This window comes from Carcharhinus amblyrhynchos, chromosome 1 (assembly GCF_965287045.1).
Source record: "Carcharhinus amblyrhynchos chromosome 1, sCarAmb.v2.hapA, whole genome shotgun sequence".
Lineage (NCBI taxonomy): Eukaryota > Metazoa > Chordata > Chondrichthyes > Carcharhiniformes > Carcharhinidae > Carcharhinus > Carcharhinus amblyrhynchos.
Window position 1 is genome coordinate 8,717,726 of NC_137324.1, and position 27,619 is coordinate 8,745,344.

A 27,619-nucleotide genomic window follows, 5' to 3' on the forward strand; every position below is an offset into this window, starting at 1 on the left:
TGTATAGAACATGTTAGCATGAGCCTCAAAGGCTTGTGCATTAATCTACCTATCTGGTTCAGCTAATCATTGGATAAATTTGCTTTACAAGGAAAGGGTTAATTTTTATTTTGTAGTAATGTTAGATTTTGGAGAAGTATGGTTCTTAAGTTATACTACCTTAAAAGGTGGTGGAAAAGCTCAGCAGTTCTGGCAGCATCTGTGGAGATAGAAAGAGAGTTAATATTTCAAGTCCAACATGACTTCTTCGGAACAAAATAGCAGCAGAAATCTTTTATGGTGTTGAAAAAGCAGGGAGGGTCAGGAAGAACAAAAGGGAAGGTCATGGATAGGTTAGCGAGAGGAGAAGATAAAATTACAAAGTTCTCAAGGAACAAAACACAAAGGGACTGGGGATGGCTGCAGTAAAGGAACATTTTTTTTGTACAAAGTAGATATTAATGACAGAATAAAGATCAGTGCTGTCTAGAAGCAAAAAATGAGAATAAGGTAGTGACTGAGCAAGATGGTGAAGTGAAATGGCAAGACAACAGGAGGTCAGGGTCATGCTAGTGGATTAAACACAGTTGTTCTGCAAAGTAGTAATGTAGCTTGTGTTTGGTCTTCCCAATGTAGAAAAGACCACACCATGAGCAGCGATTACAATAGGCTAACTTGAAAAACACACAAGTAAACTGGTGCTTCACCTGAAAGCAGTGTTTGGAGACTTGGACAGTGAAGAAAGGGGAGGTAGAGAGGCAGATGTTATACCTTCTCCAATTGCATAGGAAGGTACCGTGGGAAGGGGATGAAGTTTTGGGATTTATTGAGGAGTGGACTGGAGTATTGTGGCAGGAACTGTCTGCGTAGAATGCTGACAGTGGAGGGGAAGATGTGTTTGATGGTGGCATCATGGAGTTGGTGGAAGTGGCAGAGGCTGGCGAGGTGATAAATGAGGACAAGGGAAACTCTATCATGGTTCTGGGGGAAATGGGGAGGGATGTGGGCAATGGGTCACACACGGTTGAGGGCATGTCAACCACAGTGGGGAAAATACTTGGTTGAGGAAAGGGGACGACATGCTGAAAGTGCTGCTGTAAAAGTAGCATAATCAGAACAGATGTGACAAACGCACAAGAGGTGTAACACTTGCCCCTCCTCCAACCTCATTATTCAAGGCCCCAAACATGTTTTCCAGGTGAATCTGTCATTTTACTTGTATGTCTTTCCACTGTATTCACTGCTCACAATGAGATTAACTCAATTTTGGGGTGACCAAACACAGACTTTGTGACTGGTTTGTAGAATACCCCTGTTCAGTCCACAAGCATGACCCCAACCTCCCAATTTTTTGCTATTTCAATTCACGATCTTGCTCTCATTTCTATCCTTGGTCTGCTGCAATAGTCCAATTCAGTGCAATAATAGCACCTCATCTTCTGATGAGTCACTTTACAGCCTTCTGGATTCAACACTGAATTCAACAATTTCTATCCTCCATTTTATATGATTCCACTCTTAATATCGCTCTGTACCTTGTTCCTATGTTGTACCTTCAGGCAGCGCTGACCTTTATTCTGATATTAACACCTACTCTGGACCAATGCTTTGTTCTTTGCCTTTTGTTCCACGACAATTTTGTAAGTAATCACCTCCGCCTTCGAATCTATCATAGAATCATATAGTGCAGAAGGAGGCCATTCGGTCTATCAAGTCTACACCAACCACAATCCTCATAACCCCATGCATTTACCCTAGCTAGTCCCCCTGACACTAAAGAACAATTTAGCATGGCCAATCCACGTAACTTTGGACTGTCAGAGGAAATTGTGCAAGCTCCACACAAAGAGTGACCCAAGTTGGGAATCGAACCCAGGGCCCTGGCACTGTGAGGCAGCAATGCTAACCACAGTGCTACCATGCCACCCTTTTGATCTTCCCTTTTGTTCTACCTGACTCTCCCATTTCTTCAATAACATAAAACCCGTCATAGTGGGTCGGATCTCAAACAATGACAAGACAGAGTACAGGAATGAGATAGAGAATCTGGTGAATTGGTGCGACAACAATAATATCTCCCCCAATGTCAATAAAACGAAGGAGATTGTCATCAACTTCAAGAAGCGTAAAGGAGAACACGCCCCTGTCTACATCAATAGGGACGAAGTAGAAAGGGTCGAGAACTTCAAGTTTTTAGGTGTCCAGATCACCAACAACCTGTCCTAGTCCCTCCACGCTGACACTATAGTTAAGACAGCCCACCACCTCTTTCTCAGAAGTCTAAGGAAATTTGGCATGTCACCAACTTTTACAGATGCACCATAGAAAGCATTCTTTCTGGTTGTACCACAGCTTGGTATGGTCCTGCTCTGCCCAAGACCACAAGAAACTACAAAAGGTCGTGAATGTAACCCAATCCATCACGCAAACCAGCCTCCCATGCGTTGATTCTGTCTACATTTCTCGCTGCCTTGGCAAAGCAGCCAGTATAATTAAGAACCCCACGCATCCTGGACATTCTCTCATCCACCTTCTTCCTTCAGGAAAAAGGTACAAAAGTCTGAGGTCACATACCAACGGACTCAAGAACAGCTTCTTCCCTACTGCTGTCAGGCTTTTGAATGGACTCACCTTGCATTAAGTTGATCTTTCTCTACACCCTAGCTATGATTGTAACACTACATTCTGCACTCTCTCGTTGCCTTCTCTATGAATGGTATGTTTTGGCTGTATAGCACGCAAGAAACAATACTTTTCACTGTATGTTAACACATGTGAAAATAATAAATCAAATCAAATCAAATCAAAAAAAATTTCCACCTGTCTTCTGTTGCAAAAAGTCATATTGGACTTGAAATGTTCCTCTTCACAGATGCTGCCAGTGCTGCTGAGTTTCTCTACCACTTTCTGGTTTTATTTTGGATCTCCAGCATTTGGAACATTTTATCTTTATGGCTGAGAAAGACCTGGGTTCTAGAATATTCGGGACTACAGCCAACTTAGAAAGTTATTTATCTATGTCTGAAAGTACAGGACATAATCAAATCAGTATTGAATGATATCTGTACAATTCAATTAGGAAGCATACATAAGGGATGCAAAAAGCGTAACAAGTTCTTGCTGGAACAAATTGTTTAGAATTCACTTGTGGGCAATTTTTATACTAATATTGGAATTGCAACTAATTGAACTTTCTGGTGAAATATTTTTGTCATAAGCACAGCTGTCATTGTTTCATGCTTCTTAATCAATTTGTGATGCATGACATACTAATTCGTGAAATCTGTTAGTAAATTACAAGCAAGAACACAAATAATTAAAAGTTCTCTAACAGCGGAGTAAATTCTACTTGAATGAGGGTGGTAGCTCACTTCATCCCACTACCTCTCTTCCCAAGTCAACATCCATGACCAGCCTGGCTGCTCACCTCTATCCTATTTAGAGCTGTTTCAGGTGGTTCATCAGACCTGTAAGGAAGGTCGCAGGGTAAAAGGAGCTCTTGCACCGCTACGGGCTTCACCAGCAGTGTCAGTGTGTTGGAAGGCAGTATGATGTAATAGGAGTCAACGTGAACAGACCAAGTGGTTCCCGTGACCTGAGGTTCAGATCGAGCCAGAAGCATCCAGTCTCTTTTCTGTTAAATGAAAAGAAGAAAATGGGCAAAGCACTTTGCTGCCAATTCAATACTTCTTGAAATATAGTCATTGTTGCAATAAGGAAAACACGACAGACAGTTTGCGCACAGCAATATCCCACATACGACAACGCATTGATGAGCAGATAATTTGATTTTAATGATGTTTGTTGAGGGTTAAATATTGCCAAGACTTTGGGGAGAACTATCCAGCTCCTCTGTGAAATACTGACACGGGATTTTTTACATCCAGTTGAAAGGGTAAATGTAATTTTGATTTAATGCCTCATTTAAAAAATGTTGCCTTCACAGTACAGCACTCCTAATTGAGATAGAGTCATAGAGGTTTACAGCATGGAAACAGGCCCTTTGGCCCAAATTGTCCATGCTGCCCTTTTTTTTAAAACCCCTAAACTAATCCAAATTGTCCTCATTTGGCCATATCCCTCTATACCCATCATATCCATGTAACTATCTAAATGCTTTTTAAAAGATAAAATTGTACCAGCCTCCACTACTATCTCTGGCAGCTTGTTCCAGGCACTCACTGCCCAGTGTGTGAAAAAATTGCCCCTCTGGACACTTTTGTATTTCTCTTCTCTCACCTTAAACCTATGCCCTCTAGTTTTAGACTCCCCTATAGAGTTGTAGAGGTTTACAGCATGGAAACAGGCCCTTCGGCCCAACTTGTCCATACCACCCTAGATTACTTATTCAAATTCCTGGATTGGAACATGAGCCTGCAACTTCCTGATGCAGAGGAGGGAGTGCTAGCACTGAAACATGGATAAAAAGTTTGAGGTTTCAAGTTATACTAACAATGTTATTTCCCACTTATCCAATGTTGCCTCATAGAAATTGTTGACTACTTACAGGTGAGTCTACGGTCACACTTTTTCACCCACATGCATTAACTTTAGTAGAAAACATCTTACATGCGATACGGGTAAATGTACAGTAATTTACTGTACACTAATTGAATTCAAAATTGCTACCTTGCCCGTAGTCTTCTTGCTTGCAGAGCACTCTTTAAAATGCCAAGTTTACACCAGGTAAAGCATTTGATAAGGTTCCCCACGGTAAGCTATTGCAGAAGATACGGGGGCATGGGATTGAGGGTGATTTAGCGGTTTGGATCAGAAACTGGCTAGCTAGAAGAAGACAGAGGGTGGTGGTTGATGGGAAATGTTCATCCTGGAGTTCAGTTACTAGTGGTATACCGCAAGGATCTGGTTTGGGGCCACTGCTGTTTGTCATTTTTATAAATGATTTGGATGAGGGTGTAGAAGGATGGATTAGTAAATTTGCGGATGACACTAAAATCAGTGGAGTTGTGGACAGTGCGGAAGGATGTTGCAGGTTACAGAGGGACATAGATAAGCTGCAGAGTTGGGCTGAGAGGTGGCAAATGGAGTTTAATGCGGAAAAGTGTGAAGTGATTCATTTTGGAAGGAGTAACAGGAATACAGAGTACTGGGCTAATGGTAAGATACTTGGTTGTGTGGTTGAGCAGAGAAAACTCGGCGTCCATGTGCATAGATCCCTGAAAGTTGGTACCCAGGTTGATAGGGTTGTTAAGAAGGCATACAGTGTGTTGGCTTTTATTGGTAGAGGGATTGAGTTTAAGAGCCATGAGGTCATGTTGCAGCTGTACAAAACTCTGGTGTGGCCACACTTGGAATATTGCGTATAGTTCTGGTCGCTGCATTGTAGGATGTGGAAGCATTGGAAAGGGTGCAGAGGAGATTTACCAGGATGTTACCTGGTATGGTAGGAAAGTCATGAGGAAAGGTTGAGGGACATGAGGCTGTTTTTGTTAGAGAGAAGAAGGTTAAGAGGTGACTTAATAGAGGCATATAAGATGATCAGAGGATTAGATAGAATGGACAGTAGGAGCCTTTTTCCTTGGATGGAGATGGCTAGCACGAGGGGACATAGCTTTAAATTGAGCATGATATAGGACAGATGTCGGAGGTAGGTTCTTTACTCAGAGGGTAGTAAGAGCGTGGAATGCCCTGCCTGCATTAGTCGTGGATTCGCCAACATTAAGGGCATTTAAATGGTCATTGGATAAACATATGGATGATATTGGAATAGTGTAGATTAGATGGGCTTTAGATTGGTTTCACAGGTCAGCGCAACACTGAGGGCCAAAGGGTCTGTACAGTGCTGTGATATTCTATGTTCTATGGTCTGGGTTCCTCAAATATAGGTTCTGTACAGTACAAAGCAATACCCCTATACGGAAAGTAATTCATTTAAAAAAAACAAAAGTCCACGGCAGTTTCTCAGGTACAATATGTACATACAAGCAGTGGAAAAAAATAAATGCAGTGTGGAATGTAAGAAAAGTAGAAAGAAACATAAGCAAGGAGTAAGGAGGGCTAAAAGGAGTCACGTAAAGCATTGGCCAGCAGGATTAAGGAAAATTCCAAGGGGCTTTTTATACATATATAAAGAGCAAGAGGGTAGCCAGGGAGAGGTTGGCCCACTCAAGGACAGAGGAGGGAATCTATGCATGGAGCCAGAGAGCCCTTAAATGCCCTTAATGTTGGCGAGTTATTAAGTGAATACTTTGCATCAATATTCACCAAACAGAAGGACTTGGTGACTGATGAGTCTGGGAAAGGGTGTGTAGTTAGTCTGAGTCATGTTGAGATCAAAAAGGGGAGGTATTAGGGTTCTTGAGAAACATTAAGGTAGACAAGTCCCCAGGGTCTAATGGGATAGACCTAGAATACTGAGACAGGCAAGAGAGGAAATTGCTGGGGCCTTGAGAGAAATCTTTGTATCTTCACTGGTTACAGGAAAGGTCCCAGAGGATTAGAGGCTATGTTGTTCCTTTGTTTAAGAAGGGTAGCAAGAATAATCCAGGCAATTACAAGCCAGCAGGCCAGTCAGTGGTAGGGAAATTATTGGAGAGGATTTTTCAAGATAGGAATTATTCCCATTTGGAAATAAGTGGGCATATTAGCGAAAGGTTTTGTGAAGGGGAGGAAGTGTCTCACTAACTTGATCAAGTTTTTCGAGGAAGTGACAAAGATGATTGATGATGGCAGTGGATGTTGTCTACATGGACTTCAGTAAGGCCCTTGACAAGATCCCTCATGGCAGTCTGGTGCAGAAGGTGATGTCGCATGGGATCAGAGGTGTGAGCTGGCAAGATGGATACAAAACTGGCTCGGTCATAGAACCTTAAGAAGTCTCACAACAACAGGTTAAAGTCCAATACTTTTATTTGGCACTAGCTTTCAGAGTTTGTGTTCACAAACAGGACATATACAGACACAAGCTCAATTTACAAGATAATGGTTGGAATGTGAGTCTTTACAGGTAATCGAGTCTTAAAGGTACAGACAATGTGAGTGGAGAGAGGGCCGAGCACAGTTTGTGAACAAGTCCTCACTCACCTGATGAAGGAGTTGAGACTCTGAAAGCTAGTGCCAAATAAACCTGTTGGATCTTAACCTGGTGTTGTGAGACTTCTTACTGTGCTTATCCAGTCCAACGCCAGCATCTCCACATTTCATCATAGAAGACAGATGGTAGCAGTGGAAGGGTGTGTTTCTGAATGGAAGGCTGTGACAAGTGGCATTCCTCAGGGATCAGTGCTGGGATCTTTGCTGTTTGTAATATATATAATTTTATAATATATATATAAATAAATTATATATAAATTTTATAATTTTCATTAAAGGGAAGTCGTGTCTGACAAATTTACTGGAGTTCTATGAGGATGTGTCTAGGGCGGTGGATAGAGGTGAGCCGGTGGATGTGGTCTTTCTAGATTTTCAGAAGGCGTTTGACAAAGTACCTTACAAGAGGTTATTGCAGAAGGTCAGGGGACATGGAGTTGGGGGTAGGGTGTTAGCGTGGATAGAGGATTGGTTGTCAAATAGGAGGCAGAGAGTGGGGGTCAACGGGTGCTATTCGGATTGGCGGATGGTGACTAGTGGAGTGCCCCAGGGGTCGGTGCTGGGGCCTCAGCTTTTTACCATTTATATAGATGATCTGGAGGAGGGAACCGAGTGTAGGGTGTCGAAATTTGCTGATGACACCAAGATTGGGGGAACGGCAAATTGTGCGGAGGGTGTGGAGAGTCTACAGAAGGATCTAGATAGGCTGGGTGAATGGGCCAGGAAATGGCAAATGGAATTTAATGTTGGCAAGTGTGAGGTGGTCCACTTTGGTAGGAAGAATGGTAGGAAGGACTATTACTTACGGGGCGAAAAACTGCAGCAGGCGACGGTGCAGAGGGACCTCGGGGTCCTTGTGCATGAGTCGCAAAAACCCAGCTTGCAGGTGCAGCAGGTGGTCAGGAAGGCGAATGGGATGCTGGCCTTCATAGCGAGGGGGATTGAATATAAAAGTAGGGAGGTCTTGCTGCAGCTGTATAGGGCATTGGTGAGGCCGCAGCTGGAGTACTGTGTGCAGTTTTGGGCGCCGCACCTGCGCAAAGATATTTTGGCCTTGGAGGGAGTGCAGAGGAGGTTTACTAGGCTGATACCGGAGTTGAGGGGGTTGAGCTATGAGGAGAGGCTGAATAAACTGGGCTTGTACTCATTAGAGTTTAGAAGAATGAGGGGAGATCTCATTGAGACGTATAAGATGATGAATGGGATGGATAGGATAGAGGTGGAAAGACTCTTCCCGCTCAAAAAAGACAGTAGGACTAGGGGGCACAGCCTCAAGATAAAAGGGGGGCGGTTTAGAACGGAGTTGAGGAGGAACTTCTTCACTCAAAGGGTGGTGAATCTCTGGAATTCTCTGCCCGTTGAAGTGGTGGAGGCTGCCTCACTAAATATTTTTAAGACGCGGGTTGATGGGTTTTTGATAAGAGAGGGGATTAAGGGTTATGGGGAGAGGGCGGGAAAGTGGAACTGAGTAGCGACAGATCAGCCATGATCTTATTGAATGGCGGGGCAGGCTCGAAGGGCTAGATGGCCTACTCCTGCTCCTATTTCTTATGTTCTTATGTTCTTATATAAGTGATTTGGAGGAAAATGTAACTGGTTTGATTAGTAAGTCTGCTAATCAAACTTACCAAGTTTGACACAAAGGTTGGTGGGTTTGTGGATAGTGATAAGGACCATCAGAGGATATAGCAGAATATAGATCTGTTGGAGACTTGAGCAGAAAGATGGCAGATGGAGTTTAATCTGGATAAATGTAAGGTAATGCATTTTGGAAGGTCTAACACAGATAGGAAAAATACAATAAATGGCAGAACCCATTGATAGACAGAGGGATCTGGGTGTAGAGGACACAGGTCACTGAAAGTGGCAATGCAGGTGGAGAAGATAGTCAAGAAGGCATGCTGCATGCTTGCCTTCATCAACTGGGGCACTGAGTCTAAAAATTGGCAAGTCATGGTGCAGCTATATAAAACCTTAGTTAGGCTGACTTGGAATATAGTGTTCAATTCTGGTTGCCACACTACCAGAAGGATGTGAAGGCTTTGGAGATGGTACAGAAAAGATTTACCAGAATGTTGCCTGGCATGGAGGGTATTAGCTACGAGGAGAGATTGGGAAGCTTGGTTTGTTCTCACTGGAACGACGGAGGTTGTGGGGAGATCAGATAGAAGTCTACAAAATTATGAGAGGCATGGACAGAGTGGATAGTCAACAGCTTTTTCCCAGGGTGGAAGAGTCAAGTACTAGGAGGCATAGGTTTAAGGTGCGAGGGGGAAGGTTTAAAGGTTATGTGCGAGGCAGGATTTTTACACAGAGGATGGTGAGTGCCAGGGGAGGTATTGGAAGCAGATACAACACTGAGTTTAAAGGGCGTCTTGACAAATACATGGATGAGATGGGAAGGGAGGGATATGATACCTGGAAGGTTAGGGGGCTTTAGTTAAGTCAGGCAGCATAGTTGGTGCAGGCTTGGAGGGCCAAAAGGCCTATTCCTGCGCTATAATCTTCTTTGCTCTTTTGTTCTTTGTTCTTAGTACAGTATTTGTACTGAAGCACTACTGCACAGTACACCAGAACTTTGTTATGATAGCATGGCCTCTCTAAGAGGGCGATCCCTGAAGATCATGTAATTGGACTGTCTGGAGAGGCAGCGTGGGAAGCTGAATCAATCAGGAGCAAGGGCCAGATCGAGGAGGGACCTCAGTTGGAGACAGGGAGGAGAAGAGTGTAGCTGTGTATTGCAGTTGTGTAGGTATATAAGTATTATCAATAATAAATCTTTCATAACTTGAAGCCACAAAGAGTTCCTGAACTAATACAGGGTACAGTTAAAGAACTGTTTAAAAATTAAGTTTACAGGAGGGGGTACCTGCAAAAGACAAGTTCATTGAATTCAGTTCTGAAGAAGAGTCTTGTTCGACCTGATACGTTAACTCAGTTTCTCTCTTCACAGATGCTGCCAGGCCTCCTGAGTATTTCCACTACTTTCTGTTTCTGCTCCTCTTTGGGGTCTGGCTGTAGCTCCAGCAAAGGCCACCACTGCCCAGTGGCGCTGCTGAGACAAAAGAGCTGCAGGCCATTTGATTGGCTGGTATCTCTCAGAGCCAAGACTTCCTCCCAGATGGGAGTGGAACTCACATCCTGTAAACAGCTGTGAAATTGCTGTGGGGTAACTTGGCCGAATGGAGGATGCCAGCTAGGCATGGGACCTCCAACTCTGTGTAAAATTTTAGCCATAGACTGGTGATATATACCTAAATATTGATTGAAATAATGTTAGCGTAAAGGGCAAGGAGGGGGAGGAATTTCTGAATATGTTTAGGAGAACTTCTTTGTGTGCTGTGTTCTTGACCCAAGTAGGGGAGTGGCATTGCAAGGTGTGATGCTGGGGAATGATGTAACCCAAGTGGACCAAGTGTTTGTAGGGGAAGAAGTGGGTAAGAGTGATCATTGTATCTCATGGAGAATAGCAAGGACAAATTAGAGTTGGAACAAAGATAGCTTTGTTGGATAACAGGATGAAATTGGTTAAAGAGGGTAAAGAGCATGAGTAAAATAGAACCAAAGATTGACAGGAGAAATTAACAAATGGAACAATGGGTGTGATCATAAAATCCTTACAGTGCAGAAGGAGGGCATTTGGGCCATTGAGCCTGCATTAATTACAATCCCACCTAGGCCCTATCCCTGTAACTCCACACATTCACTTTGCTAATCCCCCTAATACTAAGGGGCAATGTGGCAATCCATCTGATCTGCACACCTTTGGACTGTGTGAGGAAACCAGAGCACTGGTGAAAACCCACGTAGACACAGGGAGAAAGCGCAGACTCCGCACAGACACGGAATTGAACCTGGCACTGTGAGGCAGCAGAGCTAACCACTTTAAGGAGGCGATATTTTGTTTTAATAATGTTTCATTGTAACTCCTGCAGCAGTAATTTCTCATTTTCCATCATTTTGCAGTAAATGGATTCTGCCACATGAGGTCCTCAGTAAACTGTGGATTTAATATAAACTTCCTCTGGTGGTAAAAGAGATTGCTTCATAGATTATATATAATTATATGGTAAATATAGCAAATAGGCCATTCAGCCCAATTAGTCTGTGCTGGTGCTTATACTTCATGCCAACTTCTTCCTGTTCCATCTACATACATATCAGGGGAGGCAGTGGCATAGTGGTATTGCCACTGGACTAGTAATCCAGCGATGCAGGGTAACAACCTGGGGACATGAGTTCAAACCCACTGCAGCAGCTGCTGAAATTTGAATTCATTAAAAATCTGGAATTAAAAGTCTAATGATGACTGTGATCATGAAATCATTGTCATAAAAACCCATTTGATTTGTTTCATTAATAAAGGAAATCCGCCAGCTTTACAAAAGTAAGAAGTCCCACAACACCAGGTTAAAGTCCAACAGGGTTATTTGGAATCATGTGCTTTTGGATCACCTGGTGAAGGGGCAGCATTCCGAAAGTTCATGATTCCAAATAAGACTATTGGACTTTAACCTGGTGTTGTGAGACTTTTTAACTGTGTTTACCCCAGCCCAACGCTGGCATCTTCACATCATCCTGACAGAAATACTGGCCCAGCCACTGACGTCCACATTCCATGCAAAATTAAAACAAAAAAAATCTCAGCTTTGCAGCACATCTTTCTCACAACTACTCACGGAGTTTCATTTTGAATGGTCAAGTTCTCCACTTCTGGAATTATTAGGGTGGACCTTAAATTTGTGCAAGGCCAGAATGGTGGTGGGGTAGGAAAATAAAATGGCTATCCCATTTTATTCTGGCCTCTCATGCCGTCCACTTCCTATGCTTGAGAAACAATACTTTCATTTTTCGATTAGACACTTTATAGCCTTCCAGCTTCAACACTGAGTTCAATAACTCAAGATCATTACCACCGCACCCATACTTTCTGACAGCTTCCACTAACTATTTTATCTGGCTCTCCATTTGCTTAAAAATTGTTATAAGTCGTCACTTTGGAGAGCGGGGTTTCCTTTATCGCCATCCAAAGAGCCAATTGAGAATACATCCCTGCCTGCAGCCATTTAACGTTCCAATAAGCATTAATCGGCAGGATTTCTGCCCCTCTCTCAGGAGAAAGTCCTGTCCAAGAGAGCAGCTGGCTGACTGACAGGCAGCTCCCTTGTCCCTGCAGTGCAAGCAGTCCCCAGAGCCTAAGTCCTCGGAGTCCAGGAACAGGTTCATTTTGGTGATCTTAGGGTGGGGAGGGTAGGTGATGCCAGGAGAAGAGGAAAGAAGTGGTTTGGGTGTTGGTCAAGAGATCAGGAGGTGTGGGGTGAGGGCGTGGGGAGAGGGTGCAGAAACTCCCAGAGGTCAGATCTTTTGAGGAGGGGGTGTTCCTGATGTTAAATAGAGGAAGTCCCCCCCCTACTCCCCAGCCCATTTCCAGTCTGAGGACTCAAGAGGGTTGATTTTCAGGTTTTCACCTTACCATTAAACTTCTCCCACCATCTTGAAAATTGAGGCTGGGTGGAAAACAGCCCTTAAGTGGTGAAAAATTGACCATTTAACTGAGACAAGGGTGGGTGGCCTCGTCTCTCAGAGTAAAATGGAAAAGAGGTCAGGACACACAGCAACTCGTTGGGAAAGCCATGCAACAGAATTTTACACCTGCGGACCCGTTCAGCAGGGGGAATGTAAAATTCTGCCCATTGCTATATATTTAAATAGTTGCATGATTGCTTTAAGAACTGATTGCATGATTTGCTGATGATATCATTCGGATGTTTCACAGACTGATATGCAGAGGACACCTCTTTCAATAAACTTGTGTGTTAATTTGAATCTATATGTGCAAATCGCATCTTTTCTTTTTGTTTAAAACCCATAATCCCTAATACAGGACATTCCACCCATTAATTGTTTTCTCTATCCGCATATACTGGCTTACATGCTGAGTGTTTCCAGCGGTTTCAGTTTTTCTTTCAGATTCTGAGCAGCCGCAATATTTTGTTTTTCTTAAATTTGTGGGCATTTGCACAAGCTAGAGGCAATTTATATCTCTGATGAATGACAATTTAATACCCTTGTACTCAGGCTAATAAAAAAAATCAGAGTAAGTGTCATAAAAGTCCAATAATTGTGATAAAAGCAGCTGAAACAAAGTAGGCGAATTGGAGCGATAAGTGCACAGACTGTGATGCATCTACGCTTGTAGATGAAGTAGTGGCTTACAAGTAACATTTAATTCAGGTTGCCAGATTACCAGTTACTGAAGACCAGCTTCATATGCAGGTGGAGGCATCAATGTTGTGCCTAAGACTATGAGTACCACCAATGAAGTGCAAAAAATAAATGAGCTGACATCAGGAAAGCCACAAAGGAAAGCAATTGCCATGGAATCTGAGCTCAGCATTGCACTACATCATATTTTATTCAGTTCAGTTTATAGGTCCCATTGGTATAATAATTGCTGTTGCATTTATAAAGCAAATTGCCATTTTGTCCAGTTATTCTTATAGAGTAACATTATAGAATGTTGTCATGCATACTTTCTAAATGGTGAAAATATAAACAGTTCAAAAGAAACTTAAGGGGTCATGTATATGACATTTTGTCCACAGACTCTAAGGCTCTTAAGAATAAGGACATCAGAGACGAACAGTAAAAAGTTAAGATTTAAAGTGGTTTATCTGAGTGCATTTGTAACAAGATGGATGAATTAATGACACAAATAAGGTTAAAGGGTTTGATCTAATAGCCATTACTGGAAGATGGTTGCCAGGTGACCAAGGTTGGGAGCTAAATAATCAGGACACTTAACTTTTACAAAAGATAAGCAAAATAGAAAAAGAGCTGGAGTAACCCTGAGAATAAAGCATGCATCAAAGGCAGTAGACAGGAAAGGTCTTAGACCAGAATATCAGGATGTTGGATCATAGGCTTTTTTTTAACTGTTCATAGAATGTGGTAATCACTGGCTGGGCCAGCATTTAATGCCCATCCCTAATTGCCTCAACAATGGGTGGATCTAGGAGACAACAAGGAACAAAAAACATCTGTGGAATTATCTGATAGGTCCCCAAATATTAATCATAATTTTGGGCAATCAGAAAATTAAGTGAGGGTAACAAGGGTGACATACAAGAATCAAAGGGATCTTTAAACTGGAAAAACCAAACTGGAAAAAGCAGATGGAGGATGTGTTCGTGGAATGCATTTGAGACAGTTTTGTCAAACAATATGTCCAACCAACTAAGGGTCTGGTATTGTGTAATGAGACACAGCTATTTGTAATCCTATCGCAAAGGGTCAGCTAGGGGCTGTGGTCATCCTATAACAGCTTTTCACATAATGTTTGTGACTATTGGCTGAAATAGGGTCTTAAATTTAAGCAAAAACAATTATGGAAGTATGAGGGGTGAGGTGACTGAGGGATGTTGGGAAGTTAGATTTAAAGATATGACAATAGATAAGTAATAGACATCATTTAAAGAAATAATTCATAATTCTGAATTAATATACATTAGGGGTGACACGGTGGCACAGTGATTAGCACTGCTACCTCACAGCACCAGGGACCCTGGTTCAATTCCCAGCTTGGGTGTGTGGAATCTGCATGTTCTCCCTATGTCTGCATGGGTTTCCTCCAGGTGCTTTGTTTTCTTCCCACAGGCCTAAGATGTGTGGGTTACATGGATTGGCCATGCTAAATTGCCCTTAGTGTCAGGGGATGAGAAAGGTAAATAATCAAGGTTACAGAGATAGGGCCTGGGTGGGATTGTTGTCGGTGCAGGCTCGATGGGCCAAATAGCCTCCTTCTGCACAAAGGATTCTGTGATTGGCCAGGACACCAGCAAGAGCAAAAAATTGCATTTATAATAGTAGGCAGAGAGTGGGGGTCAATGGGTGCTATTCGGATTGGCGGATGGTGACTAGTGGAGTGCCCCAGGGGTCGGTGCTGGGGCCTCAGCTATTTACCATTTATATAGATGATCTGGAGGAGGGAACCGAGTGTAGGGTGTCAAAATTTGCTGATGACACCAAAATTGGTGGAAAGGCAAATTGTGCGGAGGGTGGGGAGAGTCTACAGAAGGATCTAGATAGGCTGGGCGAATGGGCCAGGAACTGGCAAATGGAATTTAATGTTGGCAAGTGCGAGGTGGTCCACTTTGGTAGGAATAATGGTAGGAAGGATTATTACTTACGTGGAGAAAAACTGCAGCAGGCGACAGTGCAGAGGGACCTCGGGGTCCTTGTGCATGAGTCGCAAAAACCCAGCTTGCAGGTGCAGCAGGTGGTCAGGAAGGCGAATGGGATGCTGGCCTTCATCGTGAGGGGGATTGAATATAAAAGTAGGGAGGTCTTGCTGCGGCTGTATAGGGCATTGGTGAGGCCGCAGCTGGAGTACTGTGTGCAGTTTTGGGCGCCGTACTTACGCAAGGATATTTTAGCCTTGGAGGGAGTGCAGTGGAGGTTTACTAGGCTGATGCCGGAGTTGAGGGGGTTGAGCTATGAAGAGAGGCTGAATAGATTAGGCTTGTACTTAACGAGTACAAGAATGGTTAGAAGAAAGTTTAGAAGAATGAGGGGAGATCTCATTGAGACGTATAAAATGATGAATGGGATGGATAGGATAGAGGTGGAGAGACTCTTCCCGCTCAGAAAAGATAGTAGGACTAGGGGGCACAGCCTCAAGATAAAGGGGGGGCGGTTTAGAACAGAGTTGAGGAGGAACTTCTTCACTCAAAGGGTGGTGAATCTCTGGAATTCTCTGCCCGTTGAAGTGGTGGAGGCTGCCTCGCTAAATATTTTTAAGACGCGGGTTGATGGGTTTTTGATGAGAGAGGGGATTAAGGGTTATGGGGAGAGGGCAGGAATGTGGAACTGAGCCACGACAGATCAGCCATGATCTTATTGAATGGCGGGGCAGGCTGGAAGGGCTAGTTGGCCTACTCCTGCTCCTGTTTCTTATGTTCTTATGTTCCATATAGCACCTTTAAATAGTGAAACATCCCAAGGCGCTACACTGAACTGTTAGCAACCCATCTAGCCACTTAGGAAGATATTAAGGCAGCAGGTGAAAGATTTGGAAAAATAGTTTCATATTGAAGGGGGAGAAATAGGTAAAGATGTGGAGATGTTTAGGGAAGAAATTCTTGAGTTTAGGGCCTAGGAAACAGAAGGCAACGGTGCTAATGCTGAAGTAATTAAAATCAAGAATGCGCAAGATGCCAGAGTTGGAATCATGCTGAGATCTTGGCAGAGCTGGAGCAAACTACAGAGATAGGGCGAGCTGCAGATATGGAGGATTGAAACAAAAAATAATTTTAAAATTGGGACATTGCCATTTTAGGAACCAATGTAAATCTGAGAGCAACAAGAACTTACATTTATTTAGGATTTCCAAAGTAATGAAATGACCCAAAGCACTTTACAGGAGCATTATAAAACAACATTAAACCACACAAGGAAATATTAGAGCCAGATGACCAAAAACTTGGTCAAAGAGAAAGATTTTAAGAAATGACTTAGAGGAAATAAGTGAGGTATAGAGGAGGAAAAAAGTAGGGAGAGAATTCCAGAGCTGAGGACCTAGGCAGGTGAAGGCATGGCCATCAGTGGTGGGACAATTATTATCGGGAACGCACAAGATGGCAGAATTAGAAGAGTGCAGATATCTCAGAGCGTTGTGGGGCTGTTGGAGGTTACAGGGATAAAGAGGAGAAGGCCATAGAGGGATTTGTTAAAGAGGATGGAAATTTTAAAATCAAGTCATTGATTGACCGAGAGTCAAGTACATCAGCGAGCACGGGGTGGGGAGAGGGGAATGGAATTTGTTGCAATTTAACACACTGGCAGCAGAACATTGAATAAGTTCAAGTTTATGTAGGATAGAAGATGAGAGGTAAACCAAGGATAGATTCCCTGGCTGCACACTCCAAGACTGGAAATTCCAGCGCAAGCTTAATGGACCTTTGAATGGTCTATCGAATTACTATCTTGCCCACTATGATTTCTGTGGCAGGTAGAGATGAGAGAATTTTGGCCCAAGAGATTGAGGCAATAAAAGCATGGAATAGAATTTCAGTAGCAGATAAACTGATGCAAAGGCAAGATGAGGCAATGGTATGGAAGTGGAAGTATGTGGACTAGATGATGGAGGAGATACATGATCCGAAGCTCATCTCACTTAAATACGACTCCAAGATTGCAAATTTCCTTGCTGTACATCAAAATTCAGGCATGTGATATTTTATGTGCAGCTGAGAAGCTAGGTGGGGCTTCAGTTTAAAGTGTCATCTGGCAGATGGCACCCCCAACAGCACTGCACTGAAGTATCAGCAAAATGTTTGTGCTCAGGACTCTATATTGGGGCTTCAGTCCACAACCTGTGCTTGCTCTGTAATGTATATCAATTATCTTTTCTTATGGACAGTTAATGAAGAAATATCTATATTTCATGCCTAATCTTGTATGGCCATTACAGTCATTGAAAAATCAATCTTTAATAGCAAATATATCATTTATATTAACCAAGCAATACTGCGGTAATTCTGTCTGGTGCACCAATATTTACTCCTCCTTAGATAAAATAGCCACTGATATAAAAGATTGACTGACGTTGTTATCTGAAAGCCTACAGTATAAAGAAATGGGATTTCCATCTATGACTCAATGAGCCACTTCAATGTTTGATGTTTTCATTAGATTCAATGAAAAGTAAACCTAATATGAAACACTGAAATTAATTTCAGAACTTTTCGCACTGCAGCTACAACATGTTCTTTTCCTGCCTTTACTTTACATCTATAGCTTACAATTAATTTTTGCTTCTCATTCCTACCTTCAAAGTATGACAGAGTGCATGAAAGTTTTGGTGGTTTGTCTCTAGTTCATCCCAGTCCAGTTTCCAGCAGTTTGTGGGTCTGATGATAAGTGGGAGCCCGTAGAATACAGATTCACAAACACCGTCAGATCTCAGGGCCCTGTAAGGTAAGGGTTCCAATAAGCATCTATTTGGCTGCCCTGGTCATTTCAGACTTGAAAAATGTGAACTCAAGAATGTCCATCAGACAAAATGTAACACACAGAAGAAAGATATCAGGACAGGTGGCCACAATCTTAATCAAACAGGTATGCTTTAAGGACTGTTTCAAAGGAAGAAAGGAAAAGGAGGTGGAGAGGTTTAAGGATGATGTGGAGATGCCCAGTGTTGGATTGGGGTGGGCACAGTAAGAAGTCTCACAACACCGGATTAAAGTCCAAGGTTTATTTGGAATCACGAGCTTTCGGAGCGCTGTTCCTTCGTCAGGTGAGTGAAGTGGTTTAAGGATAGCGTTCTAGAACTTAAGGCCAGCAGTGCTAACCACTGTGCCACCGTGCTGCCCAGGTTGTAGCACCTGAGGAAGTTACAGAGACATAGAGGGGCAAGTTCATGGGCTAAAGTGGAAAGCCTGATAACAAACTGCTGTATTGGTCAAAAGAAAAAACATAGAAATATTGAAACTTATGCATAGAAGGAGGCCATTCTTCATGACTGTGCCAGCTGACGAAGAATTATCCAATCTAATTAATAATTTAGATTAGTCCCACCTTCCAATTCTTAGTCCATAGCCCTGAAGGTTATGATACCTCAAGTATATATCCAATTTTTTTTAATCCAATGAATCTCCACCCTTTCAGGCAATGAGTTCCAGGCCACACCAATCTCCTATACCCCATAACCCTTTTTCCAATCACTTTAAATCGAAATACCCTAATTAGTGGCATTAGTGTTAATGATTCTTACAATCCACTCTGTCTCGGTCACTCATAATTTTATACCTCAATTAACACCTCCCTCAGTCTCCCCTGCCCTAAAGAAAATAACCCTAGTCTATTCAATCTTCCTTCACATTTAAAATTCTCAATTTCTGTCCATAACCACATAAATCTCTTCTGTGTGCAGCCTAGAGTAACCACATCCTTCCAATAATGCAGTGACTAGAACTGTCTGTCATACTCTAACTAGACGAAGGCAACTTACTTTATAACTTGTAGTTTGTGTTGCAGGGGTCCAGGGTCTGCTGCTTTGTTTGTGTTCTGGTAGTCTCGGAGGCCCTCAGTTTTCTCAGTGAAGATAGTTGGCCCAGGAAGGAGGGCAGGACTGATAAGTCTCTCCTGAACATCACATTTCAGCCAAGCTATGAGTCAGAAAGAAACAAATTATGTTTTTAATAATGTTTTTACATGAACTACACTTGACCTCCCCTATATTGGCGAAAAGACAAATTGTAGAAATAGAGAATAAGAACATAAGAATTTGGAACAGAAATAGGAGGAGTAAGCCATTCGGCCCATCAAGCCTGCTCAGCCAGTCAATAAGATTGTGGTTGATCTGGTATGGCCTTTGATCCACTTTCCTGCCTGGCCCTTGGGAACAAGAAAGATGGCTCTACTCAGCAATGACAGATATGTACTCTCATATCAGACTTCTCTGACGTGGTGCAGGATCATGGGCTGGATGGAGCCCATTCAGCGCGTGTGTGCCACCATGTCACAGGGCTTTGAACAATTTTGTCTATGGAAGTTATTTTCGATCTAGTATTGTGCAATGAGGAAGAATTAGAGTCATAGAGGTTTACAGCATGTAAACAGGCCCTTCGGCTCAACTTGTCCATGCCATCCTTTCTTTTTTAAAACCCCTGCGCTAATCCCAATTGCCCTCATTTGACCCATATCCCTCTATGCCCATCTTACCCATGTAACTATCTAAATGCTTTTTAAAAGACAAAATTGTACCCACCTCTACTACTACCTCTGGCAGCTTGTTCCAGACACTCACCACCCTCTGTGTGAAAAAATTGCCCCTCTGGACACTTTTGTATCTCTCCTCTCTCACCTTAAACCTATGCCTTCTGGTTTTAGACTCCTCTACCTTTGGGAAAAGATATTGACTATCTAGCTTGTCTATGCCCCTCATTATTTTATAGACCTCTATAAGATCACTCATACCCTCCTATGCTCCAGAGAAAAAGGCCCTAGCCTATCCAGCCTCTCCTTATAACTCAATCCATCAAATCCCAGTAGCATCACAGTAAATCTTTCCTGCATGCTTTCTAGTTTAATAATATCCTTTCCATAATAGGATGACCAGAATTGCACACAGTATTCTAAGTGTGGCCTTACCAATGTCTTGAACAACTTCAACAAGACGTCCTAATTCCTGCAGTCAATGATCTGACTGATGAAACCAAGCATGCTGAATGTCTTCTTTACCACTCTGTCCACCTGTGACTCCATTTCCAAGGAGTTACAAACATGTACCCCTAGATCTCTTTGTTCTGTAATTCTCCCTAATGCCCTACCATTAACTGAATAAGTCTTGACCTGATTCAATCTACCAAAATGCATCACCTCGCATTTGTCTAAACTAAACTCCATTTGCCATTCATCAGCCCACTGGCCTAACTGATCAAGATCCCGTTGCAATTGGAGATAACTTTTTTCAACATCCACTATGCCGCCAATCTTAGTGTCATCTGCAAACCTACTAACCATGCTTCCTATATTCTCATCCAAATCATTAATATAAATGACAAACAACAGTGGACCCAGACTAGTAGTGAGGCACACTACTGGTCACAGGCCTCCAGTTTGAAAAAGAACCCTCTACAACCACCCTCTGGCTTCTTTCAAGAAGCCGATTTTGTATCCATTTAGATACCTAACCCTGGGTCCCGTGAGATTTAATTAGTAATCTCTTAATTCTCTGGGAAAAAGTAACCATATTACAATTGAAATCAATATTATGTTTTAAAGTGACGCATTTCAATCTCAAAAAATAATCTTAAACAAAGCTGTGTAGATGTGAGAGGAGAGATCACTAAGGTTGATTGGTTAAATAGATTAAAAATTATTACGGACAATATTTTTAAAAAACAATTCAAATTGTTCACCAAAATAGATTCCATGAAAACACAAAAACTGAGCAGAAAAAAATCCATCTGTTACTTATTAGGGAAGTTCAGGATAATATTAGAATTTTAAAAAATGCTTATAATGTTGCAAAGAATAATATAAAGCCTGAGGATTGTGAATGTTTTAGAAACCAGTGAAGAGTGACCAAGAAGTTAACAAAAAGGGAAAAAATAAAATATGAGAATGAACTAGCCAGGTAGATAAAAACAGATCGTGAGAACAGGACAGGAAGGGGGTTAGTATAAACATAAGATGTAAGAGCAGAAGTAGGCCATTTGGCCCATTGGGTCTGTTCCGCCATTCAATAAGATTGTGTCTGATCTGATGTAATCCTCAACTCCACTTTGCCTCCTTATCCCCATATACCTTGATTCCCTTATTAAAAGGAATTTCCTCCTTGTCTGTTTTAAATGGGCAACATTATAGGCTATCTTATTCTGTGTTTATGCCCTTTGGTCCTAGACTCTCCCACAAGAAGAAGCATACTCTCAGCACTAATTTCTTCTCTCACCACCTGTCCATAAACAGAAAAGTGTTTTTTATTTGCTTCTTGTTTATCTGTGGTGGCACATTTCACAATTCCTCAGTTTCGGTGTGAGCCAACTTTCTATTAATAACCTCACAACTCAAAGATAGGATGAACTTCAAAGGGTTAATTTATTTGCACACCCTTAAGACGCGGGAGGAGGGTCGCAATGTCACCTCCTTTACAAATATATAGCAAACGAGGGTTAGAGAAAAGTAAGATTAACAGTGCAGAGCCCAGAGAGAAAATAAGTATTGTTTTATGTGAGTTACTGGGACCAGAATCAAAGTTGAATGACTTATTCCTTCACAGAGGTTGGTGGATTGAAAACCGATGCTGTATAATTCACTATTCTGATCCTGTGGACTTCACATGATGATAGATATGTACAGATGAATCAATCTTGGGGATGATGGTACAAAATATTTAGTGGTGTAGACGGGGACCAAAGCTCCTTGTATGTGAGACCACTAGTCAGATGGTAAAAAGACAGACTGAGACTTTACAGTTCAGCAAGGCAATATTAATTGCTCCACAAGCCAGAAGAATTTCAGCCAGCTCCGGAGCTTACTGCACCTCCTCTCATCTTCATCTTTTGAGGAGCTCTGTTACGTAACTCTCACCTCTCCACACTGTCTTTGACAAGGATGTGCATCACTCACCTGGGTCCCTGAGAATGCTGAATGTCTCAATCATTAGAATTGAAAGGAAGGTTACAGGCTGTCTGTTTTCAAAGATGATTAGACTCCCATTGGCCAGCCTGGGTTATGAAATACGGTGGCCTTTCTCTTTGTTCTGTGCAGCTCCAAGGGTGGCCATCAAAGGTTCCTCAGGGATAACATGGTGCAAGTTTCTTTGCTTTTGCCAGTTAGCTTCTGGTGAGTGAGGTTACTGAGTTGCAAATGTAACTGAGTTGCCAGAGGGTGAACTGGAAGAGGACGAGAGCTCCTCAAAAGATGAAGATGAGAGGAGGTGCAGTAAGCTCAGGAGCTGGCTGAGGTCCATACAGTTGTGCAAGACCCCTTGGGGATGAGTGACCATAATATGTTAGAATTCTTCATCAATGTGGAGAGTGACATAGTTGATTCTGAGACTAGGATCCTGAATCTAATTAAAGGAAACTATGATAGAATGAGATATGAGTTGGTTATGACATATTAGGGATCATTAGTCAAAGGGATAATGGTGGATAGATGACTGCAAACATTCAAAGAGCGCATGGGTGAAATGCAACAATTGTTCATTCCAGTCTGGCACAAAAATGAAAGTAGAAAGGTGGCCAAACCATGGCTTGCAAGGGAAATTAGAGTTAGTATTATATCCAAGGAAGAGGCAAACTAATTGGTCAGAAAAATACCAGCAGACCAGAGGATTGAAAGCAGATTAGAATTCAGCAAAAGAGACAAAAGGATTGATTAAGAGGGGGAAAATGGAGTACAAGAATAAGCTCGTGGGGTACATAAAAACTCACTGTTAAAGCTTCTTTGCTATATGAAGTGAAAAAAATGGGTGAAGATAAATGTAGGTCTCTTACAGTCAGAAACAGGGCAATTTATAATGGGGAACAAAGAAAATGCTGACTAATTAAATACATAATTTAGTTCTGTTTCTCAAAAAAAGGATACTCATTGGGCCATTTCACAGGGCATTTAAGAATGAACCACATTGTTGTGGATCTGGTTTGACATGTAGGCCAGATTAGGTAGGGATGGCGGTCTTCTTCCCCTAAAGGACACTAATGAACTGGATGTGTTCTTATGACTATCAACAATCAAGGCCTTCTTTCAACTTTGGGCGGAATGGCCTTTTTCTGTGGTATAGGGATTCTATAATAGATTAACATGTAAAATTAAAGTGCATGAGATTGAAGTAATATAGTGAACTGGATATAAAACTGGTAGGCAGACAGGAAACAGATGGGTGGAATTTTACCCGCACGTCCGCCCGAGGTTCGTATGATCCTGCCTGAGGCCAACGGAGAATGCCGTTTTCCGATCCCACAACCAACGATCCTCACCCACTCCCAGAATCAGGATGGACATGCTGGTAAAATTCCAGCCTTAGTATAGGAGTAGATGGGTATTTTTCCAAGTGGCAGGCAGTGATTTGTCTGCCACTAGTGGGGTACCACACGGATCACTGTGAGGGCCCCAGCTATTCACAGTATATATTAATGATTTAGATGAAGGAACTAAAAGTAACTTCTTCGAATTTGAAGATGACACAAAGTTGGCTGGAAGGGTGAGCTGTGAGTACAATGTAGAGATGCTTCAGTGTGATTTGGACAAGTTGAGTGAGTGGGAAAATGCATGGCAGATGCAGCATAATGTGGACTAATGTGAGGTTATCCAACAATAGGAAGTTAGATTATTATCTGAATTGAGAAAAGGAATGTGCAACAAGACCCGGATTTTCTTGTACACCCATCACTGAAAGTACGCGTGCAGGTGCAGCAGGTGATGAAGAGGCAAATGATATATTGGCCTTCATAACAAGAGGATTTGAGTACAGGAGCAAGAATGCCTTGCTGCAGTTATATAGGTGAGACCACAGTTGGAAAATTGCGTGCAGTTTTGGTCTCCTTATTTGAGGAAGGATGTTCTTGCTATGGAGCAAAAGCAGTAAAGGTTTATCAGACTGATTCCTGGGATGGCAAGACTATGAGGAGAAACTAAGTCAGTTAAGATTATATTTGCCAGAGTTTAGAAGGATGAGGGGAACTTCATTGAAACCAACAAGATCCTAACGGGTAGATGCAGGAAAGATGTTCCATGTGGCAGGGGAGTCCACAACCAAGGATCACAGTCTGAGGATACGGATATAAATCATTTAGGACTGAGATTAAATTTCTTCACCCAAAAAGTGATAAGCCTGTGGAATTCTCTACCTCAGAAAGCAGTTGTATGTTTTCAAGAATGAGTTATATATAGCTCTTGGGCTAAAGAAATCAAAGTATATGGGGTTTTGCTCTTTGAGATTCTCTTATCTCAAAGTTCATCCAATCTCAAACTCAGTCACAGTATCCCATATGATGTCAACCTTAGTGCAACTAGTTTCTAGACTCTTGTATGTTGTCAGGGAGATGTGTGTAAATCTTTATTAGCAGTGTAAGATGGTTAAGTTTTGAACCCTTATTCCACAAGCAACAGCACTGATTGAGGACAGTCATGAGCAATGATATTCTAGAGGGTCTCCTCACTGTTGGTATCCGAATCAGATAATGCATTCATGGTAGTGTTTGCATCATTAAATGGTGTTGAAAGTGTAAAGCCCCATCTTGCATCGTTGTCGTCCCTCACTGGACTTTAAGTTGACAGAGTGAGCGCATTAGAAGGTTACTGATGACCACAGCTAAGATCAAATCTTAATGAGTCATGTACACAGAACGCTCAACTGTGAAAGCAGGGCTCATCCTCTCAGGTTTGCCTATCCCTTGAGATAACAGGAATTGGCTTAGAGGGTAGAGGAGATATTTTCAGATGATCTGACTTAATTTTACTCCTCCTGGAACCTATCAGCTATTAAAGTATCATAGAAATGTAAAAAAATAGCAGCAGGAGTAGGCCATGCAGCCCTTGGAATCTACTCCATCATTCATTAAGATCACAGCTGATCATTCAACTCAGTAATCTGTTCCAACTTTCTGTGAAATGTAAGCTATGAGGAGGACATAAAGATTTAATCTGATTTATTATTGTCACATGTATTAACATACAGTGAAAAGTATTATTTCTTGCGTGCTATACAGACAAAACATACCATTCATTGATAAGGAAATGAGATGGTGTAGAATGTAGTATTACAGTCATAGCTAGGGTGTAGAAATAGATCAACTTAATGCAAGGTAAGTCCAATCAAAAGTCCGACAGCAGCAGGGAAGAAGCTGTTTTTGGGTGGTTGGTACGTGACCTGACTTTTGTATCTTTTTCCCAAAGGAAGAAGGTGGAAGAGAGAATGTCTGGGGACCTTGGGGCTCTGAATTATGCTGGCTGCTTTGCCGAGGCAGCAGGAAATGTAAACAGACGCAGTGAATGGGAGGCTGGTTTGCGTGATGGATTGGGCTACATTCATGACCTTTTTTGTTCCTTGCAATCTTGGGCGGAACAAGAGCCATACCAAGCTGTGGTAGAACCAGAAAGAATGCTTTCTACGGAGCACCTGTAAAAGTTGGTGAGAATCATAGTTGACACGCCAAATTTCCTTTGTCTTCTGAAAAGTAGAGGTGTTGGTGGGCTTTCATAACTATAGTGTCAGCATGGGGGGACCAGGACAGGTTGCTGGTGATCTGGACACCTAAAAACCTGAAGCTCTTGACCCTTTCTATATCATCCTCATTGATGTAGACAGAAGCGTGTTCTCCTTTACGCTTCCTGAACACGATGACAATCTCCTTCGTTTTGTTGATGTTAAGGGAAAGATTATTGTTGCTGCACTAGTTCATCAGATTCTCTACCTCATTCCTGTATTCTGTCTCAACATTGTTTGAGATCCGACGCACTATGGTTGTGTTGTCAGCAAATTTGAAAATCGAATTGGAGGGGAATTTGGCTGTACAGTCTTGGGGGAAAAGGAGTATAAGCAGCAGGCTGAGAACACAGCCTTGTGGGGCACCGGAGATGAGGATGATCGTGAGGAGGTGTTGTTGCTTATCCTTACTGATTGATGTCTGTGAGTTAGGAAGTTCAGGACTCAGTCGCAGAGGGAGGTGCCAAGGCCTAGGCCACGGAATTTGGAGATGGGTTTCGTGGGAATAATAGTGTTGAAGGCTGAGCTGTAGTCAATAAATAGGAATCTGACATAGGTGTCCTTGTTATCTAGGTATTCCAGGGTTGAGTGCAGGGCCAGGGAAATGGCATCTGCTGTAGATCTGATGTGGCGGTAGGCAAACTGTAGTGAATCCAGGTAGTCCGGGAGCCTGGAACTGATTCATGCAATGACTAACCTTTTGAAACACATCATAATGATGGATATCAGAGCCACTGGCCGATAGTCATTAAGACACGCTGCTTGGGTTTTCTTAGATACTGGGATGATGGTCACCTCCTTGAAGCAGATGGGGACCTCAGATTGTTGTGAAGAGATGTTGAAGATGTCTGTGAATACCTCCGCCACCTGATCCGCGCAGAATCTGAGGGCATGCCCGGGAACCCCATCCGGGCCTGTTGTCTTCTGTGGGTTGACCTTCAAGAAAGCTGCTCTGACATCTGCAATGGTGACCCCAGATACAGGTTCATCCAGGGCTTCCAGGATGGAGGGCATGCTCCTGCTGACCTCTTGCTCAAAACAGGCGCAGAATGCATTGAGCTGGTGACTTTACATGCCTTCATCCTGTAGCCTGTTATGTCCTGCAGACCTTGCCATAGTTGGGGGGGTGGTGGTCATCAGTGTTGCTAGCCTGGGACTCTAGCTTTATCCAGTATTGTCCTTTTTGTCTTCACTCAGATAAGGGGTCCATCATTTCTGACTGAGACGAGGAGAAATTTCTACACTCAGAGAATTGTGAATCCTTGGAATTGGCCACTCTATTGGGCTCTGGATGCTCCATCGTTGAATACATTCAAGACTGAGATTGATCTTCCAGGGATGGGAATCAAGGCAGTTGAGGCAGTAGATTATCCATGATTGTTTCAATGGCGGACCAAGAGATTGAATGGTCCACTATTGCTCTCATCTCTTATGTTCTTATAATGAATCAAGAGGCTGCAACAGTTAAGTGACTGGACAAAAGTGGCAGATCAAATAGAATGTGGAGAAGGCTAAGTTAGTAAGGATAGAAAAACAGAATATTTTTTAAAAATGTGAAACTTTGAAATGTTGATGATCAGAGAGAGAGCTTTGAGCGTACAGGTAACACAGAAAGTTTGCATATAAATACAGCAAACAATTAGAAAGGCAAATGTCATGTTGGCCTTTATTGCAAGGGGATTGGAGAACAAGAATAAGGAAATCTTCCTACAATTACATAGATCTTTGGTGAGACTATACCTGTATGTAGTAGTATGTGCTGTTCTGTTCCCCTTATCTAAGGAGGGATATACTTCTCTTGGGGGTCATACATCAAACGTTCTTTAAATTGATTCCTGGAATGAGAGAGTTGTCCTATGACAACAGGCTGAATAG

The 27,619-nt window shown here is 42.4% G+C and overlaps 1 protein-coding gene across 1 annotated transcript in view; it reads right to left on the reverse strand.

The window, feature by feature from the left end:
- The window catches only part of m1ap (meiosis 1 associated protein), a 59,767-nt gene that overhangs the window by 14,566 nt on the left and 17,582 nt on the right, over positions 1-27,619 (reverse strand). Inside the window, exons 6-8 of the mRNA XM_080196763.1 lie at positions 19,040-19,196; positions 17,858-17,999; positions 3,407-3,613 (exon numbers count right to left, since the gene is read on the reverse strand). Coding sequence (XP_080052889.1) covers positions 3,407-3,613; positions 17,858-17,999; positions 19,040-19,196 — 506 coding nt within the window. The remainder of the gene's footprint in view (positions 1-3,406; positions 3,614-17,857; positions 18,000-19,039; positions 19,197-27,619) is intronic.